This window comes from Sinocyclocheilus anshuiensis, unplaced genomic scaffold, assembly GCF_001515605.1.
Source record: "Sinocyclocheilus anshuiensis isolate Anshui unplaced genomic scaffold, SAMN03320099.WGS_v1.1 scaffold1530, whole genome shotgun sequence".
NCBI classification, from domain to species: domain Eukaryota; kingdom Metazoa; phylum Chordata; class Actinopteri; order Cypriniformes; family Cyprinidae; genus Sinocyclocheilus; species Sinocyclocheilus anshuiensis.
In genome coordinates this window covers 500,588-518,411 of record NW_015542493.1, presented here as the reverse complement: position 1 = coordinate 518,411, position 17,824 = coordinate 500,588, and the positions used below count along the sequence as shown (strand labels likewise).

Below are 17,824 nucleotides of genomic sequence, written 5' to 3'. Positions count from 1 at the left end.
AAAATTGTTTTTTTTTTTTTTTTTTTTTTTTAATCTACACCTGACTGAATTTTACATCCCAGAAAGCTTACCTGTTTAAACTAAGTTATGATTGCTTTTATTCACTTTTAGCCTGTGGTTAGATCCAATTCCTACATCCTACTTTTAATAAGATATTAGGACATGAAAGAAAAGCAGCTAGTTTAACCTCTTCCAGATGCTACAAATAGATCAGAAGAAATGCCAGGACATATTACAACACCAGAGAATAATCGTTAATGTAGTGCTTTGTGAGATTTCCGCTGCTAATTTAGCAGCAAGGTAAGCAATTTCCATTCATTACCTCCGCTCACCGTTGCTACTAGCTCTCCAATGCTTGCATTGGTGAAAACACTGCTGTCCCTATTGTACTGCTGTACAACTCTCGTTTCCCAGTTTGCTGCTTATATCATTAGCATGCAATGGTTTAGTACTGCAGCCCATTCTCAAGTGTTTTGGTCATCTGTGAAACATTTAGTCTAAATCACACTTTGGTTCCTGTCAAGGGTTTGTATCTGTCAGTGAACTGTGCATGCACTTTCCATCCCTCCATCTTTTCCATTTCTCCCGCTTCTCTCTCTTTGTCTTTTCTTTCATTCTTCTGCTCTCACAGGGCTCCTTTCATTGACCCCAGAGTTGTGGCCCTGCAGGCTTCACTCTGCTTCTCTATGTTAACCACACTCTTGCCACAGCACGCTGATGCAGAGAGGGGAAGACTGCGGTCGGCCAATTAACCAAGCACCCGAGTCAGGCCAAACAAAACTTCCTCTACTGTTTTTACAGCAAAGGCCTCCGAATTATGGCTTCCATACGCATGAGGAAGGGGAGAAGATAGGCCATGTTGTCTGACACTGCCTTTGTTGCTGTTGCTGCTGCCAGAACTGGGTACAGATGAGTGAAATGAAGGGACAGGGAAGTTGGCACTGGGGAGTGAACACCTGGAGAGGGGTGCGACTGTGCAGGTGCAAACTGACTAGCATAAGTTAGCATTAGATACACTCTTTCATTGTAACTCTGTTGCTCTGTGCTGTGACAATCTGATATGGGGCAGAAAGGTGACTGATAGTATTTTTCTAATAAAAATTACAGAACAGTTTAGAAAAGATTTTAAATTTCCAGTCTGTCCACTGGAGAACTATTGAGGAAAGCTTGGTCGCAAAACCTCCACCAAAATGGAGAAGCAGAAAGCTATGGAATAATTTCACACACCTGTTGGCCTGTTTAATGAATTTGCATGCATATTCATATCAGTTGGATAACACTGTGCCCCTGTGAATACACTCTTAAAGGGGTCATATGATGCGATTTCAAGTTTTCCTTTCTCTTTGGAGTGTTACAAGCTGATTGTGCATAGATAAGATCCCTAAAGTTGCAAAGACTAAAGTCTCAAAACCAAAGAGATATTCTTTATCAAAGTTAAGACTCTGCCACGCCCCCTAAAACGGCTCGTTCTAACACGCCCCCACATATCTACCTCACTATGTGGAAATATTTGCATAATGCCTGTGCACGCAAAGAAAGAAGGCGTGGTTTCAGTAACCGCAGTTAGTGTTGAAGCAGCCATGTCAGGGAGACGCTGTGTGTTTCTAGGCGAAAGCAAAAGCACTTTATTTGGCCTTCCAAAAGTAGATGCATTTAGGAATCTTTAAGATTACTTACAACAGAACAGCAATGCATTTTATGGACGACCGTTTCGTGAACCTAGGAGAGGAGGTAATTCTGACTTTGCTATGACAGTCTGGCGCTTCTGAATCAGCTACTGTTTTGTTATTAGTTTAAGTATTTGCTATTGACTGTTCAAATGCGGAGTTTTGCTCATCGTGTGTGTGTGTGCGCGAGCGAGCGTGAGAGAGCGAGAGCGAGAGAGAGAGCAAGACAGAGCGAGAGAGAGCGCGAGAGAGAGGGAGAGAGAGAAAGAGAGCGAGAGAGAGAGAGAGAGAGAGCGCGCGAGAGAGAGACTGTTACACCAAATACACAAAATAATGATCTGTAAAAAAGCATCATATGACCCCTTTAAGGTTTCTTTAATGTCAGTCTGGCTGGACATTCATCACAGGAGTAGACTCAGTCAACAGAGCAAAGCCAGTGGTCAGTAAAGCAAGTGTTGGGCTCTGTGGTTACTTTAGAGGCAGTTATAAAGGCCTCACCCTCTAAAAACCACTTCTAGTGGACAAGAGCCAGGGCAGATGTGTCAGAAAAGTGCTCCGGTTTTCTCAGCTGCAAGACGTGGATGTCTGGCAGAACAAGGCTGCTGTCTGTTCCCTGATGGGAAATGGATACATCTGCCACAGGAGCCTGCCTCACTCTTTCATCCTGCAATGCTACTGCTCACTCTCATGTGTCAACACACTGCTGGACACCTCAGCCTGTCTCCGCTTATTCCCAGACAGCATGTTCCATACATCATAGACATCCGATTACTGTTCCAGGCCCATCGCAATATCTACCCCAAGAGTCGCTACAAGAAACTGAACTGTCCTTTAAAAGTTCTGCTTGAAAAGTCCTTGTAAAATCATTGGATTTTTGTTGGTCTATGACTTCTTGACTCTGCAGTACTCCTGAGTGAACCAACCCAGTCTCTGTCGTCAGGTATACTTGAGTGTGGAAAGAATTTCACAGAGATGAAATATGTTATTTGTGCAATTCAGAAAGTGAATGTCCAAACATGCTGCTCATGGTGTGGTAAAGCTTCAGCAGTGGAATCTGGGAATGAGTGCCAAGAAGGTGAGCTGAAAGAAGCTTTGTGTGCTGACTCTGCTAACCCTGACCATGTACTTGCTCTTCTTTTCTGTGTCTTCAAGGTCAACAACAATGGCCTGGTGTCTTTCCTGAGGGAGGTGTCCCAGTTCACCCCTGTGGCATTCCCCATTGCTGGAGACCGCAGGGTGGTGGCTCCATTCTGGGCAGATGTAGACAACCGACGGGCAGGAAATGTTTTTTATCGAGAGAGCAAAGATCCTGCCATCCTGAGAAAAGCCACTGCAGACATTAATCGTTACTTTCCCGAGTTCCCTATGTTTGTCACTACATGGGTGCTGATTGCTACCTGGCATCAAGTCACATTTTTTGGTGGCAGCTCAATAACTCCGGTACAAAGTTCATGTCCTTTTTTATTATGTTTCCTCTAGAAGACCATCTAACACATGGTTTCTCAGGTCTGGCCCTCAAGGTCCACTGTCTAGTAGAGTTGATCCCTGATCAATATTAAACTCTGCAGGATAGTGGACCTCAAGGGCCAGAGTTAAGAAAATCTGATCTAACAAGTAAATGAAAATTCTGAATACTGGTTGTGGCAACTGACTTTCTCTCTGTTCTACTCTAAAGGTCAATACATTTCAAGTAGTTCTCATCACAGATGGTGAGCTCTCCTTCACCATCTTCCAGTACCACAATATTTCTTGGACAACAGGGATGCATGCTACCAGCGGTGGTGACCTAGCAGGCTTGGGAGGCATAGCTGCACAGGTAAGGTCATTGCCTTTACTCATGTTGGTTTTTAGTTTTGACTGAAATTACTTAAAGTGACATTAAAATGTGAAAGAATCCACCCTGAGAGAACGCTCCCCCACTTCCACTCTCTTCCTAGGCAGGTTTTAATGCTGGCGATGAGAGGCGCTATTTCAATATCCCTGGCTCTCGGACAGATGATATTGTTGAAGTTGAAACCACCACAAATGTGGGCTATCCTGGTCGTTGGGTCTTTCGTATTGATGATTCTCAGGTGCAGGTGGGCAGCTGCAATGACTCAGGTATGCCACCAAAGGAAAGGAATAAAAGAATCAGTGTATCCAACAAATTAGAAAACATTACGGACAGTACAAACAGGAAAATTCAGTGGACTCTTTTCCACTGTGCTCCTCAGCTTCGGTCTGTGCTAACTTAAGGCCTTGTCAAAATGGTGGCCGCTGCATTGATGACTGCATCACTGGAAATCCCTCTTTCACTTGCTCGTGTTTGGCTGGCTTCATTGGACGCAGGTGCCAGATAGGTAAACGAATGATGAAATCCTTCCATCCCTCACAACTCGTACTCATCCTTTGTGTTCTTCCTCGCCAGGAAAGAGAAAGTCAGCTTGTAAAAGTAGAATTCCACCCTGGAAGCCAGGGGGACAACCTAAGGGAGAGAATTTCCCCTGGTCACATCTGTATGTAATACGAATGCAGTAGAGTCCGTCCAACGTTTTGCTGTGGTCAAATCATTACCTTTTCATTCACCCCCTGCACTTTAGGATTCCCACGTTTTCATTCCTGTGTGCACATCTAATAAAAGTCACATCATATTTGTTGTTCTTTTGTGTGTTTTAATAGAGGTTGATGAGTGCTCTTCATACCCCTGTCAGAATGGAGGCACATGTGTGGACAAGGTCAACCACTTCATCTGCCTATGTCCAGTGGGATTCATAGGGACAACATGTGAGACAGGTAAATACCCAATTCTTCAATTATTGGACTCCAATTTCAATTATGCACTGCATGTAAGTTCAGGAAAAGAAAACGTATTGCTCCAATATCAATAAGAAGCTTGTATTTCTACAATGTCCAATGTGTGGCTCTTCTCAAAAAGTTGTCTAATGGGGACTAAAATAGGGAGTGAAAATGTATGTGAGTTTTGAACTTCATAAGCTCTTCTTTTCATGCTGTGGCCTCTCTCCTCTCTGATTTTGTCCTCCCCTCCTCCCTTAGCGCTCTGCTGGCTTCAACCTCCTTCTCGTTCCCACAGTCCAGCCTGCAGAGATGTATCAAACCTCTAATACCTTTCACAGCCAGAAGTGCATAGTTTCAGAGTGAGGGGAACGGTGTGGAGGATATATTAATCAGCTGAATAAATATCCAGTGTGTGTGTGTGTGTGTGTTTATTGCCTGCAGACATAGATGAGTGCCAAGAGACCCCATGCCTCAATGGAGCACAGTGCATACAGGGTGTCGGCAACTTCACCTGTGTATGCCAAGCAGGTTACACTGGGTTCCTATGCGAGTCAGGTGAGCATGAATTTTGGGAGTGTCACTGAAAGGCCATGACTTTCCCCAGGGAACATTTCCTTTTTTCCGCATTAGGCCCGCACTTATTCATTTGACAGATGGTGTTATCTAGACTGACTTCATAAAGAATGCTATAGTACAGTACTTTTAAGGGCAGCTAGTAAATGGAAATATATTATCAGTTACTTTGATTTCTTTCACTGTGTTTTCATTTTGGGTCAGGTTTTATGTTCCAAATATTCAGAGTTCTCTGAGTAGACCTTGATATGACTTTTTAGGAAAAAGCACTGACATGATTCCCCTGCTTAACAAATTGGGGTTTCCACAATGGAGGTTATTGATGAAATGCAAGCTCAGTTGGGAAGTACTCTGGAAACTAAACCGCTGGCCTTTGCATATCTTGAACCCTTGTTTCTACATGAGACCAGATTACTGTTAATACTAGACACCTGGTCAATGAAACTGTACACCTGCATGATGAACTTTCATACATTCTCACACCTTAAGATATTGATACAATCAAAACCAAGCTCGAAGGATTGCCTTTCTCACGCTGACAAATTATTCTCTACACTGACATGAATCTTGTGTTTTGGAATCCAGATATCAATGAATGTGCATCCATGCCATGTTTGAATGGAGGTGTGTGTGAAGACCTGGTGAATAACTACACCTGCACCTGTACAACAAACTTCACTGGAAGCCACTGTGAGACAGGTGCTTTTTCTCTCGAGTTCAACCCACCATATCACTTTATAAATGCCAGCCAACATATTATCCAGTCTTTGTTTTTGTTTCCCTTTGCGATGGGAAAAATATTTAATGATAGAAGATGTTTACACAGCCAGCCACCTACTTTCCACTTTATATTTGGCTAGCTGTAACATTTTCCAACTGGGACTGACACAATTAAATTGAAAAAATAAAATGAATAAAGATGAGGGAACACTCTGGGATAACTATGGCTTCAGACCACATGTCTGACTAATTGAACTGCAAATAATGTCAGCCTCATCTCATAGTTATCAGATGCTTGGTCAACTCTTATCTGTTCATGAAAAGAAAACTACTCCAGTATCAATAAGAAGTTTGCACTTCTCCCATGTCCAATGCATGGCTCTTCTCAAAAAGTTGTCCAACTATGGTTTTAGATGAAGTGTCTGACTAATTGAACTGATTTATTTGCAAATAATGTCAGCATAGTTATCAGATGCTTGGTCAGCTCTTGTCTGAGGTTGAAGTGGCTTGACCGACCAACCACTAGTGTGGTTGAACTTTCATTTAAAATATTTAACTTATTTAATTTTTGTTAATGTATTAGATCATGCTGACCCTAAACAGAGTTAGTTGTTATGGAAAATTCCTCTATTACTGATGCTGCAAATCAGACAGGCAAGTCAAGGTTCTTCAAATTCCTGCCACGATTTATCTCCCTTTCAAAAGATCATCACACTTAATATTTCACTTACAGTTTCCTGCGATGGAGAGAATTGTGAAAAGCGTCAAATCTGCGAGTATATTGGCTCTGGAAACTACAACTGCACCTGCACCCCAGGTTACTACGGTGACGACTGTGAAGGTACAGTACTCCCAGACTTTAATGCATAGTAGCTACTCTTCTTAAGTAACTGTGCAGGAACATGGCACAGAGGAGAACAAGGCAGACACCACTATTCCACAGGAATTTGAAGCACTGCCTGAGGAAGACTATGCAGTCGTGATAGATGAGCATAATTATCCAAACCTACACAACCTCACCCAGTTTACTGCTCAGACCTTGCAGCAAGTCGCTTGATGTTGTAAATAATTGCTTTATGGCACTTTTTACTACTTTACCAACAAGAGGAAGGGCTCTTGTCTAGACTTAAAAGGGCCTCTGTTTTATGAGACAGTCCTAATGTTTGGAATTCACTTCCCTGCAACAAAGCAGGTGAGATTTGTTTGGACGCTCTAACATCCAACCACAAATCTCCAAAGACTCAAGTTATGAAGATGATATGAGCTGCAACATCCTCATATTCTGCTTTATCTCATTTAGTCAATGTCAGTCAGTACGATATCCCTGCTCCCAGGATCACTGTGTACACTGCGCACTTTGTGCCCCTATAGATTTAAAAGCACATTGTGAGCTCTAGCAAATTCATCCTACTTGTCCACCTGGAGCTGAAATAACCATCGACTCTTATATATTTCCTAAATCTCCAGAATACCTTCCTGCCCGGTTCACTTGGAATGTGTAGTGGAAAAAGTCATTCAGATCTCTCAAAAAGAGAAGGTAGAAGCTCATAGACAGAACCTATGCGTGTCTAATGGAGCACTGAGATCAAAGAGACCGACCTTAGAGACAACAAATGAAAATGGCTCCAGCGAATTAACAACCTATTAATTGCCCCTAGGGTCACACAATTTGATCAAAAACATGCTACATATTATCAGAAAAAAATAACACCCTCATGCAAGCCCCCTGGACTTCAAAAGGAAGCAATTTAACAGTGATACAGCAAGTTACTTTGATCCACTGCTGCAATTACTGAGGGAAGAGGAAAATAAAAAGTCTTAAGCTTTACAGAATACTGACTTACAGTCATCCAGCACTATGAACTGTGTGGGAAAATTGTGGGAAAGACTGACCCAAGGAACAAGTTTATAATGTATAACAGTACAACAAATCCCACCACAGCACACTACGCTAAACTATGCTCATGATGCACACACACACACACACACACACACACACACACACACACACAGGTTTGTTTTTATGGTTTATGGGGACTCTCCATAGGCGTAATGGTTTTTATACTGTACAAACCGTATTTTCTATTGCCCTACACCAACCCTACCCCTAAACCTACCCCTCACAGGAAACTTTCTGCATTTTTAGATTTTCAAAAAAACTCATTCTGAATTATTTATAAGCCTTTTGAATTACGGGGACACTGAAAATGTCCTCATAAATCACCTTCTCGTTGTAATACCTATGTCATACCCATGTTATTATACAAATTTGTGTCCTCATAAACCACATAAACATGCACACACACACACACAATGTAACATTCCCACATATGCTTCCACTGAATTCATACTTCAAGTTCAAATTTGACGTGAAGAAAGAGTAACATTGTACAATGGTTAGAATGTTTACTTATCCAGAAAAGCATGCTGACCTCCTTCCAAAAGTGTCTCTTTATCTGTCTCTCCCTACAGAGGAGTGTCCCTGTCAGAACGGAGGAGTTTGTGTTGATGTGAATGGCACCTGTGAATGTCCAACAGGCTTCACTGGACTCTACTGTCAGTTTGGTATGTATTAACTGCAGTGCAAACAAATACAGAATTTGTTTTTTCAAAGAGTTCTAAAGACGTTATCAAATTATAGGTATGAGATTTCCATTGTTATATGCAGTGTATTTTTAGAACAATAATGTTAATTTCTGATTTTCCGATTTCTGATAAGAGGGAGTTTCTCTTGGCTACTTGAAATGTTGGTAGAAAAGATAGGCATAGTGTTCCAAATTAAGGGGCAGTCGTGGCCTAATGGATAGAGAGTCGGACTCGTAACCTGAAGGTCACGGGTTTGAGTCTCAGGTCCGGCAGGGATTGTAGGTGGGGGGAGTGAATATCCAGCACTCTCTCCACCCTCAATACCACGACTGAGGTGAGACCCTTGAGCAAGGCACCGAACCCCCAACTGCTCCCTGGGTGCCGCAGCATTGGCTGCTCACTTCTCCGTGTGTGTGTGTTCACTGTATGTGTGTGTTTGTTGACTACTCACTGCTGTGTGTGTGCACTTGGATGGGTTAAATGCAGAGCACAAATTCCAAGTATGGGACACTTGGCCACACGTCACGTCCTTTCCTTTCCTTCCTTAAAATTCAGGAAGTGTTTTTTTCATCATCAGGCCAAACATGTCGGTTGAATACAACCAACTTGTAACTGACAAGTGACAACTTGTAACTGACAAGTGACAATTCAGGAATCATTACATCGCTAAAGCTGTTTCACCACTAAAGCATGGTTTCCCTGTCCTGTGTACAGTTAGCTAACCATGGAACAGTTTGTAATTATTCTGTACTAAATTATGTATTTTTGAAAATACACCAAACTGAGAACCATTTGGCCTCATGATGGAAAAGCACTAAAAGGTCCTTTATTTATTGACCAACAGAGAAAACTGTATCCAATTGAAGAGTGTGGGCAATCTTTTATTCTAACAAAAGCACTAAAAGTGTCTGACAGTCACAAGATACATGTCGTATTGATCACCAGAGAAAATAGTACCCATCTAAAAAGTGTGGGCAACCTTGTATTCAACAAAGTATTCCAAAAGTAGTAGTAATGCACACATATTTGTACAGTATAACAACTAATTTCTGCAATTTTTTTTTTACTCCTTAGAGGTAACACAAACACCCTGTAGTAACAACCGACCGTGTCCAGATGGAGGTCCATGCTTAGAGTATGGCGGCACATACCTCTGCACCTGCCAAACTGGTGTTGACTTTGATCACAAGGACTTCTACCCATATGGTAAGAGCCCTGGAGAACCTTGAAGCCATGTGCAAGCCATGGTCTCCATGACAAATGAACAAATACTGTGCCAGGTTTTCAGGGTGGCAAAGGTCCCCAAAGCAACTAAGGCGTTATATTGAGTAAATGAGAAAAGACAGATTTATTTGCATGTTGACATAATGTGAAGGTAATGTTTCAACTTGGCTATTGAAATACACAGAGGATCTATGCTGTGGTGTGCATTTAAATGAAATCATTCCAACACACTCAAATTAAAGTTACTAGTGAGCCTTAAAAAACGATCACATGCTGTGAAGGAACGTGGTGAAGCTGGTGTGTGTGTTTTTCAGTACAGCCCCGATCAGCCTGCGATTCCTCACCGTGTCAGAATGGAGGCTATTGCTATGAGAGAGATGGAGGCTATATTTGTGAGTGCAAGCATGGCTACAGAGGCAAGCATTGCGAAAGAGGTATGTTACATCTGTTCAACGTGTTAACATTTTGTCCTTGCAGACTTACATATTAAAAGGTAGACACTCAATTATTGTGCTGCATCATATTGTTTAATGCACCACATATCCGTTTTGGAGAAATCATTTAGCCTACTTGCCAGTACATACAGCATTTTTCCTCTTTTTTTTCCTCAGTCAGATTAAGTATCTGTGCCTCTAGTCCCTGTCGTAATGGAGGCTCTTGTAAAGAAGAAGCTGACAGCTACCGATGTGTCTGTACCTACCATTTCAAAGGGAAACACTGTGAAGTGGGTATGTATATAGTATTTCCTGCAATTAGTGGTTTTATGGTGTGAATATAAATACAAGAATGAAATTTTGGTTATGTTGTTTAGAGTCTTATTAGTTTGATAAGCAACCCGTTTAATCCCACCGGTCACAATAGTGACCGTAATTAAGGTTTTCATTTATAAAGCTCTAAAAACCTTACTGACTGATGTTTTAGTGTACTTCCTGCAAATATGGAAAAAAATAAAGGGTCTCAGTGAAATATGTGCAGTTTCACGTGATTAATGCAATTTGTCACATGACCAGAGCAGTTTATTTCCTGTTTGCACCTTGAGAAGATGATAACTGCATCAAAGCTCCAAAACGAAAGGCTAGTAAAGTATGTTAACAAAGATATGACAAAGATTTTTGGTACACATTATCTTTAAGGTGTCTAGTATTAATATATGAATTCACATATATTCAGTTTTGTTGTGTGTGGTCATAGAATGAGTAAACATGTTGATGGTCACAATAGTGACCGGTGGGATAACAGTGAACTTAGGTTTACAATAATAATTAATAATAATAATAATAATTTACAAAAATCCAATTGCAGTTGCTAGTGAAAATTACACTAAAATGTTGCAATGACAAAATATTGCACTAAATTAAAAATTCAAATGTTACAAAAAATTTACATTATTGATGTTGTAATACTGGTAGCACTAATATAAAAATGTGATGTTATATTTTACAAAAAAGTAACAATTTTGAAATGCGTTGATGGTTGAATGTTTTTGGTTTTTATCTCAGTGTTCCTATCAATGTTGCATAAAGTTTTTTATGCATAATAATAATAACCCTAGAATGTGATCAAACAGTTTAAAATAGCTGGGCTAAGATATATAACAATTTTTATGACTGCAGAAATATGTTAATTCAGTACTCACCTTATCCCATCGGTCACATTTGTGACCGACCATAAAACACAATTTTTCACACACTTTTCCAAAAACATTTTTTTTTTAATTATTATTGATTATTTCAAAGGGTTACTAATGACACATCATTTGGATATTTTCATGTCTGGGAAAAATTTGGGTTAAGGCCCTTTCATATCAAACATGTTTCATGGGAAAGTTTTGAATTGGAACAATGCATTTGTATTAAGCTATTCATTAAACATTTGCCTGCCAACAAAGCAGGTTTCTTTTTTTTTTTGGCTGATGAATTTTTCTTCCTCCAACGAAGAACCGTTCCAGAAGCAATATCAGAGCATTCAGTAGTGCTAATGTGCTCAAAATGGCATTGCAAGTTTGTTGTTTGATGTTTTTATATTTATATCTTATTCTCTTTGTAAAGTATTATTACGACATGAAAACAAGATTTGTCAAAAGATTAAAATGATAGCAATTCAGTGTAAGTTTTTTTTTTTACTACAGTTAAACAAAAGTACTACAATGTAGTACAGACTTGTATAAGAAAATGTCAGGTTTACAAAATGATTGGTTTGATGTATACTTTAGTAAAATTACTAAACTTTCATGTTGCACTTTCTACTGTAGCGGCATGAATTTACATTTTCTTCAGTTTTCTTTTTAGTTTGAAAGGTCCATTCGTCTGTGATTCGCTTATCTTTTACATTTACATTACATTTATTCATTTAGCAGACACTTTTATCCAAAGTGACTTACAATCGGGGAATACATCTAGCGATTCATCTTAAAGAGGCAAATAGACACAGGAAGTGCTCGTAATACCAAGTTTCAGGCATCGTTCAAATAAGTACAAGCTAGACTGGGGATTAAGTAAAGAGAAGCAAAGGTTGTTTTTTTTTTGTTTTTTTAGGATGAAGTCAAATAGTGACAAAAGAGATGAGTTTTCAGCTGTCGTTTGAAAATTGTCAGGGATTCAGCATTCCGGATAGGGGTTGGAAGAACATGCCAACAGCCAGGAATGGTGAGCGAGAATGTTCTGGAAAGTGATTTTGTGCCTCTTTGTGATGGTACCACGAGGCGTCGCTCACTAGTAGATCTCAGACTTCTGGAGGGGATGTAGATTTGTAATAGTGGAAGTAGGCGGGTGCTGAGCCTGTGGCTGTTCTATATGCAAGAATCAATGTCTTGAACTTGATGCGAGCTGCAGCCGGTAGCCAGTGCAGGAAGATAAAGAGAGGTGTGACGTGGGCCCTTTTGGGCTCATTGAAGACCAGTCGTGTTGCTGCATTCTGAATAATTTGTAGAGGTTTGATTGTGCATGATTGAAGTCCAGCCAGAAGAGCATTGCAGTAGTCCAGCGTAGAAATGACAAGGACCTGGACAAGAAGTTGTGCAGCATGCTCCGTTAGGAAGGGCCTGATCTTTCTGATGTTGTGCAATGCAAACCTACAAGATCGAGCAATCTTTTTGTTTCATGTTTGCCATGAAAGGGCCTTAAGTGTGCACTTTAAAATTCCCAGCAGTTTGCACCCAAGGGATGTTACAGTTCTCAGTCACCCTTCCTCTTCTCTTTTTTGGTCAAATGGAAGAAAATGTTTGGAAAATGGCATTTCCGCACACACAGAGTGCCATAAAACTGCACAAAGAAAAAAGCTCTTCAAAGCCAAGACGCTTTTCATCTCTGGATTTTCATTATCCCAACTTTGTCCAACATTAGAGTTGTGCAACTGTTTGGCCTTGTGGAATGATCCAATTTGCTGGAGTTTGTTCAACACTTGGATTCCTCACATGTAGAAAAATCAACTTGCCCTGGCACATGCACGAAAAGCTGTTTCTCTTTCTCAGTGCTACTGTAATGATCAATGATTTCTCACACATGTTGACCTCATTTTGACGCACACATGGCCATGCTTTCTTTCTCAAATAAATATGCAAGCGCACACTATATGCACATGTGTACACAGAACTGTACAACAACTGTTTTAAAATATCTTATGTTTTATGTTTAGGAAAGCCAGATCCTTGTGCTTCCAGTCCCTGCCTGAATGGCGGAACATGTTTCCACTACATTGGTAAATACAAATGTGAGTGCTCCCCATCCTTCGTAGGAAGACACTGCGAGATCAACAGAGGATCCAATCCAACTTTGGGGGGTAATCAAACTGTTTTACCTCCAAAGTACACTGAGCTGTTTGCCAACACGACAGGAATCAGGAGCTCACATAGCTCTTTGCAGTAGTCACTATTCATTCATTTAGGGGTAACTGATATGCATGTTAGGCGGAGAACAGCAGTCGTCTATCTTCATTCGGATGATGCCAGGACGAAGCAGCAGGTGCCAGTTCCTGCAGTAAAGCTGGGTTGAGTGTCACCTCCCCAGAGATTAAGCTGGATAAAGTCCTCAGTGCATTTGATACTCCCTCCCTGAACAGGAGTTATAACTCTGCTGTTACAGTTTTCCACAAGGTGCTGTTCAATTTGTGTCCTGCTGTTCCATGATAGGATGAAACACCATCCCCTTGTCACCTAAAACATTTCACAAAAAGGATGTTTTTACAGCTTCTATTTATGAATCTGCTCGTAGCTGTAAATGTGGCCATGTGTATTAGGTAAAGTGAAACCGGTTGGTTTTTTATGTTTTCGGGAAAAGCAATCATTTATTTTGTAGAAATAAACAAATAACTGTTGCTGTCACTGCTCATTTTGTTTCATAGTGTTTCTGGCATTCTTTTTTTGCAGTGTAGGGCTTTGTCACTGTGTTTAATTAACTAAATAAATTAAATTCTTCAGCCTTAGTTGGATGATTTTTTTCTCGGTTAGAATTATGTTATCTGCTTCTGTGTATTTCGTTTCTTTTTTCAATAGCAAATAGTTTATACATTGTAAAATGAATTTATATTAGTATCTAATATCAATGTAACATCCATAAATATGATAGTGAATAATTATATTGTCATAATTTATCGTGATATGATTATTGTAAATCGTATGATTGTTTAACAAACCCGTCAGTTTTTTTATATGACATGTCATAATTATACTCTGTGCACACTGCAGGTCTGGACTGTGGCCCCCCTGTGAAAGTCAAGCATGCAGAGGTGCAGTATTCCTCCACTACCCCGGGCTCGATGGCTCTGTATTCATGCCACCCAGGCTACACACCCCTTCCCAGGGCCACCCAAAGCATCTGCAGCAGCCAGGGGTCCTGGAGCCAGCCTACAGTCTGTGAAGGTTAGTGGAGATTCAAAACCCTTGTTGTTCAAAGTTTGCCCAAGACTGTCCCGCCCTGAAACCAACATTCCAAAATGGTTGGTTGGTTTGGAATGCTGGGAAGAAGATCTGATGAGCCTACAAAATGTCAAACGAGTAGAAACACTCTAAAATAAATTGTAGTTTGAAACCAACATAAAGTTTGCATAGCGTGTCAGGGTGCTAACAGAAAGTAGTCAGGCCTTGGTATACAGTTCAGAGTTCTTAAACACAAAACAATTCTGCGGTCTCTCTGTGGGACATAAAGCATGATGCTGCTCTGGCAACATGAGCTACTACATCATTTGTATCACATGAAATAAACAGTCTAAGTACACAGTAAGACGGGGAGAAATCCAAATACCTGGATTTCTGTTCATCTTGAGAACTGTTGCTGATGAACTTGCATGCAGATTTGGGTTTCTGCTATGGTATTTGTGTGAATTTTTGATTCTGTGCTAATCTTGATTCATACACCAAACCAAAGATTATCCCTTGTACACAAAATTTGTGTCTGTTTATGTAAGTGTGTGGTATGTGTATTTCAGGTTTTGTTTATATATGTGTATGTGTTTTCAGGATTTGTTAAATGCTTCCAGTGTGCTAGGATTTGTACATGAATGACTCTCATCATCCCCTTTATTTTTCCAGAGATAAACGAGTGTTTGTCTCAGCCATGTATGAATGGGGGAACTTGTCGTGATAGGGTAGCCTCCTACCTGTGTGAATGTGAAGATGGTTTTAGTGGTCAGCGCTGTCAAACAGGTAACACACTGCATATCTCTTGCTTATTCTTAATTCTCTCTCTTATGTCATATTGACATTTTGATATTAGAGATTTTGACAGCTCATTGTGTAAAACCTGGCTTGAGTTTAGATTTCTGTGAATGCTTTGACAGATATTGATGAATGCCTTTCCGAGCCATGTAAGCACGGAGGTACATGTGAGGATCAGCCTGGTTCTTACTTCTGCCACTGCCAGCAGGGCTATGCCGGGCAGGACTGTGAGATAGGTAACATCAATATGTTAACAACTATGGACTGTTTTGTTGTTTTACAGCCTTGAATCACAGTGGATTTTTTTCCTCACTGATCAACAGAAAAACTCTTTCAAAATGTAATCAATATGATCTTAAATAAATACAAAAAACAAGTTTGACAATCTTTTAATATGAACTAAATCACTGAGGCAGCCAGTTGGTTTAAAAGTGACATGAATGGCTAAATTAAGATTAATTGAGTGTAGCTAAGGGGTTTCAATTGATTGTAATGTAAATACACTTCTATCTGAAATGTCCAATTTCTGGTGAGTCAATGTTGTAGAAGAATTTTCTGGTGAAAAAAAAAACACTCTAAGCAGCTCCAAGTGACTTTGTCAAATGTAAAACAAATCCAGGCCATTGTGGCACAGATGATCTATGCCTTCAAAATTACGTGGAAATGCAGAAGATTTAGAATCTAAAATGATCAAGGCTGTGCAGATAACTGTTGCCCGAATGCTTCTGAGTACCAGTCACAGTTTTATGGGTGAATGGCATAGGACAGCTCTGCTACAGTCTTCTACAAGGCATTTGGGAGAGTTCCACCAGCTAGAAGGTTCCATGGTCTGATGAGACCCAAAATCAAGCATAGCGTTCGTTCTGGCAGGTCACGTTAGCCAAGCTTGCGTCAGCTGACTCTCAGCTGATCCACATATACCCATAGGGATATGACGCATATCACAGCACCCATATATAAGGTCCTTCAGTATTATGTGCAGCCTCGCGTTGCTCAATAGCTAATTACCCTCCTCCATCCCCAACTCCTCCTCTAGACCAGTCAGGATTCAGCTTTCTGATTCCCCTTTGAATCAGACTAATTTCTAAAATGTTTACATTAAACTATTGAACAAATAATATCCGCAATACTTTTATGTTGGTTCTGTTCCGTTTACCCTAAGGGGTTCATCGCTGCTCTCATCCATGCTAGGCTGCATGGATTCACAGGGAGTTCTTGCCCAGAACAGAACCATACCGCCAATCCAAACGGTATACTAATTGTCAATCATCTTTGACGATAGTGGTCCTCATAGAACTTTTCCTGATAGAACCAGGGTTTTTGGCCAAGTTAACACAGTGTATAATCAGAAAAACACCTTCCCTAATTTGTGTAAAACATGGTGGAGATTTTTCTCTGCAGAATGGCTAAAAGACTTGATGAAGGTAAAAGATAAAAATGAATGCAGCAAAATGCTCAGAAATCAAGAAGGAAAACCTGATGGAGTCTGCAAGACACCTACTGGGTTGGCTTGGAAAAAGGCCGTAGACTCAGTCTCCATGTAACCTGAATGGGGAAAAACTGCAGTGGCCAGTGCAAATCTAATGTTATTCACACAGACTCAAGGCTGTAATTGCTGCCAAAGGTGCATCTGCTAAACTCAAGCACTTGAGTACTTATGCAAAACATTAGTTTGTGAGTAATAACTGTAATAACCAATCTGTAGAAAACTGTTTTCATTTTGACATTAAAGAATATTTGTCTGTTGATCAGTGTCAAAAAAATCCCAACTATCTGTGACAGTGTAAAACATCAAAACTATACTTTTTATAGACAATTATTTTGCAGCCTTAGAGTGGATTTATGAAGCATCTACCTGAAAACAGAAAGGGTCTTTGCAAACATAAAATTGTGCTTGTAGCTTATATAGCAATAATCTAAACTCAATAACTTACATAAAGATGTGCTACAATATGGTAACTATAGAAAGAAAAACAAACCTGTTTTTGTTGAACCTTGATTCCCAACTCATTTTCCAGCTTGCATCTGCAACTGTTTTTGTCATTCTGCGTGATCTGCTTTCCCCTTGCTTCTGACTTACACTAAATCTAATTTGATACACAAACACTTCACACCTACTTTATCTCTTACAAACAGCCCACCTCTCAGAGTGAAGGATTTTCCATCTTATGATAAAAATGTATGTTTGTTCTGCAGAACAGGATGGATGTGAGCCAAATCCTTGCTTGAATGGAGGTGTATGCCGAGGCTACAGGAGGAACCACCTGTGTGTGTGTAAAGAGGGTTATGTTGGAGACCGCTGCCAGACACGTGTGTTAACCATTATTAAATATTACTCCTGAAAAAGTGCACAAAATATAACAAATTAAAGAATAAACAAGAAGTATTAAGATTGTAACTGACATTGAGGGAACTATGAGAGAAAAAAGTTACCTCTGACAAAATAAGTCTGCCTTCTGCTATGTTACACTGATTTGAATTCATCAAAATCCTCACAAATTTAAAATATTTTTTCTTGATGTGAATAAAATTAAAACTGCCAGTGATATCCGTGTACTCTTCCACTTTCTGGAAGTCTGAGGTCGTTATTATTTCTGTGAATTTGTCAGATAGGGTGCTTTCAATGTAA

At 40.2% G+C, this 17,824-nt stretch overlaps 1 protein-coding gene across 1 annotated transcript in view; it reads left to right on the top strand.

Moving 5' to 3' along the window:
* LOC107694110 (sushi, nidogen and EGF-like domain-containing protein 1) overlaps positions 1-17,824 on the top strand; it is a 31,984-nt gene that overhangs the window by 5,884 nt on the left and 8,276 nt on the right. Inside the window, exons 2-19 of the mRNA XM_016493703.1 lie at positions 2,820-3,107; positions 3,343-3,483; positions 3,605-3,767; positions 3,881-4,006; positions 4,326-4,439; positions 4,884-4,997; positions 5,601-5,714; positions 6,339-6,389; positions 6,469-6,576; positions 8,208-8,300; positions 9,396-9,527; positions 9,860-9,979; positions 10,157-10,273; positions 13,179-13,322; positions 14,227-14,400; positions 15,070-15,183; positions 15,318-15,431; positions 17,392-17,505. Of these exons, the coding sequence (XP_016349189.1) occupies positions 2,820-3,107; positions 3,343-3,483; positions 3,605-3,767; positions 3,881-4,006; positions 4,326-4,439; positions 4,884-4,997; positions 5,601-5,714; positions 6,339-6,389; positions 6,469-6,576; positions 8,208-8,300; positions 9,396-9,527; positions 9,860-9,979; positions 10,157-10,273; positions 13,179-13,322; positions 14,227-14,400; positions 15,070-15,183; positions 15,318-15,431; positions 17,392-17,505 (2,341 nt within the window). The remainder of the gene's footprint in view (positions 1-2,819; positions 3,108-3,342; positions 3,484-3,604; positions 3,768-3,880; positions 4,007-4,325; positions 4,440-4,883; positions 4,998-5,600; positions 5,715-6,338; positions 6,390-6,468; positions 6,577-8,207; positions 8,301-9,395; positions 9,528-9,859; positions 9,980-10,156; positions 10,274-13,178; positions 13,323-14,226; positions 14,401-15,069; positions 15,184-15,317; positions 15,432-17,391; positions 17,506-17,824) is intronic.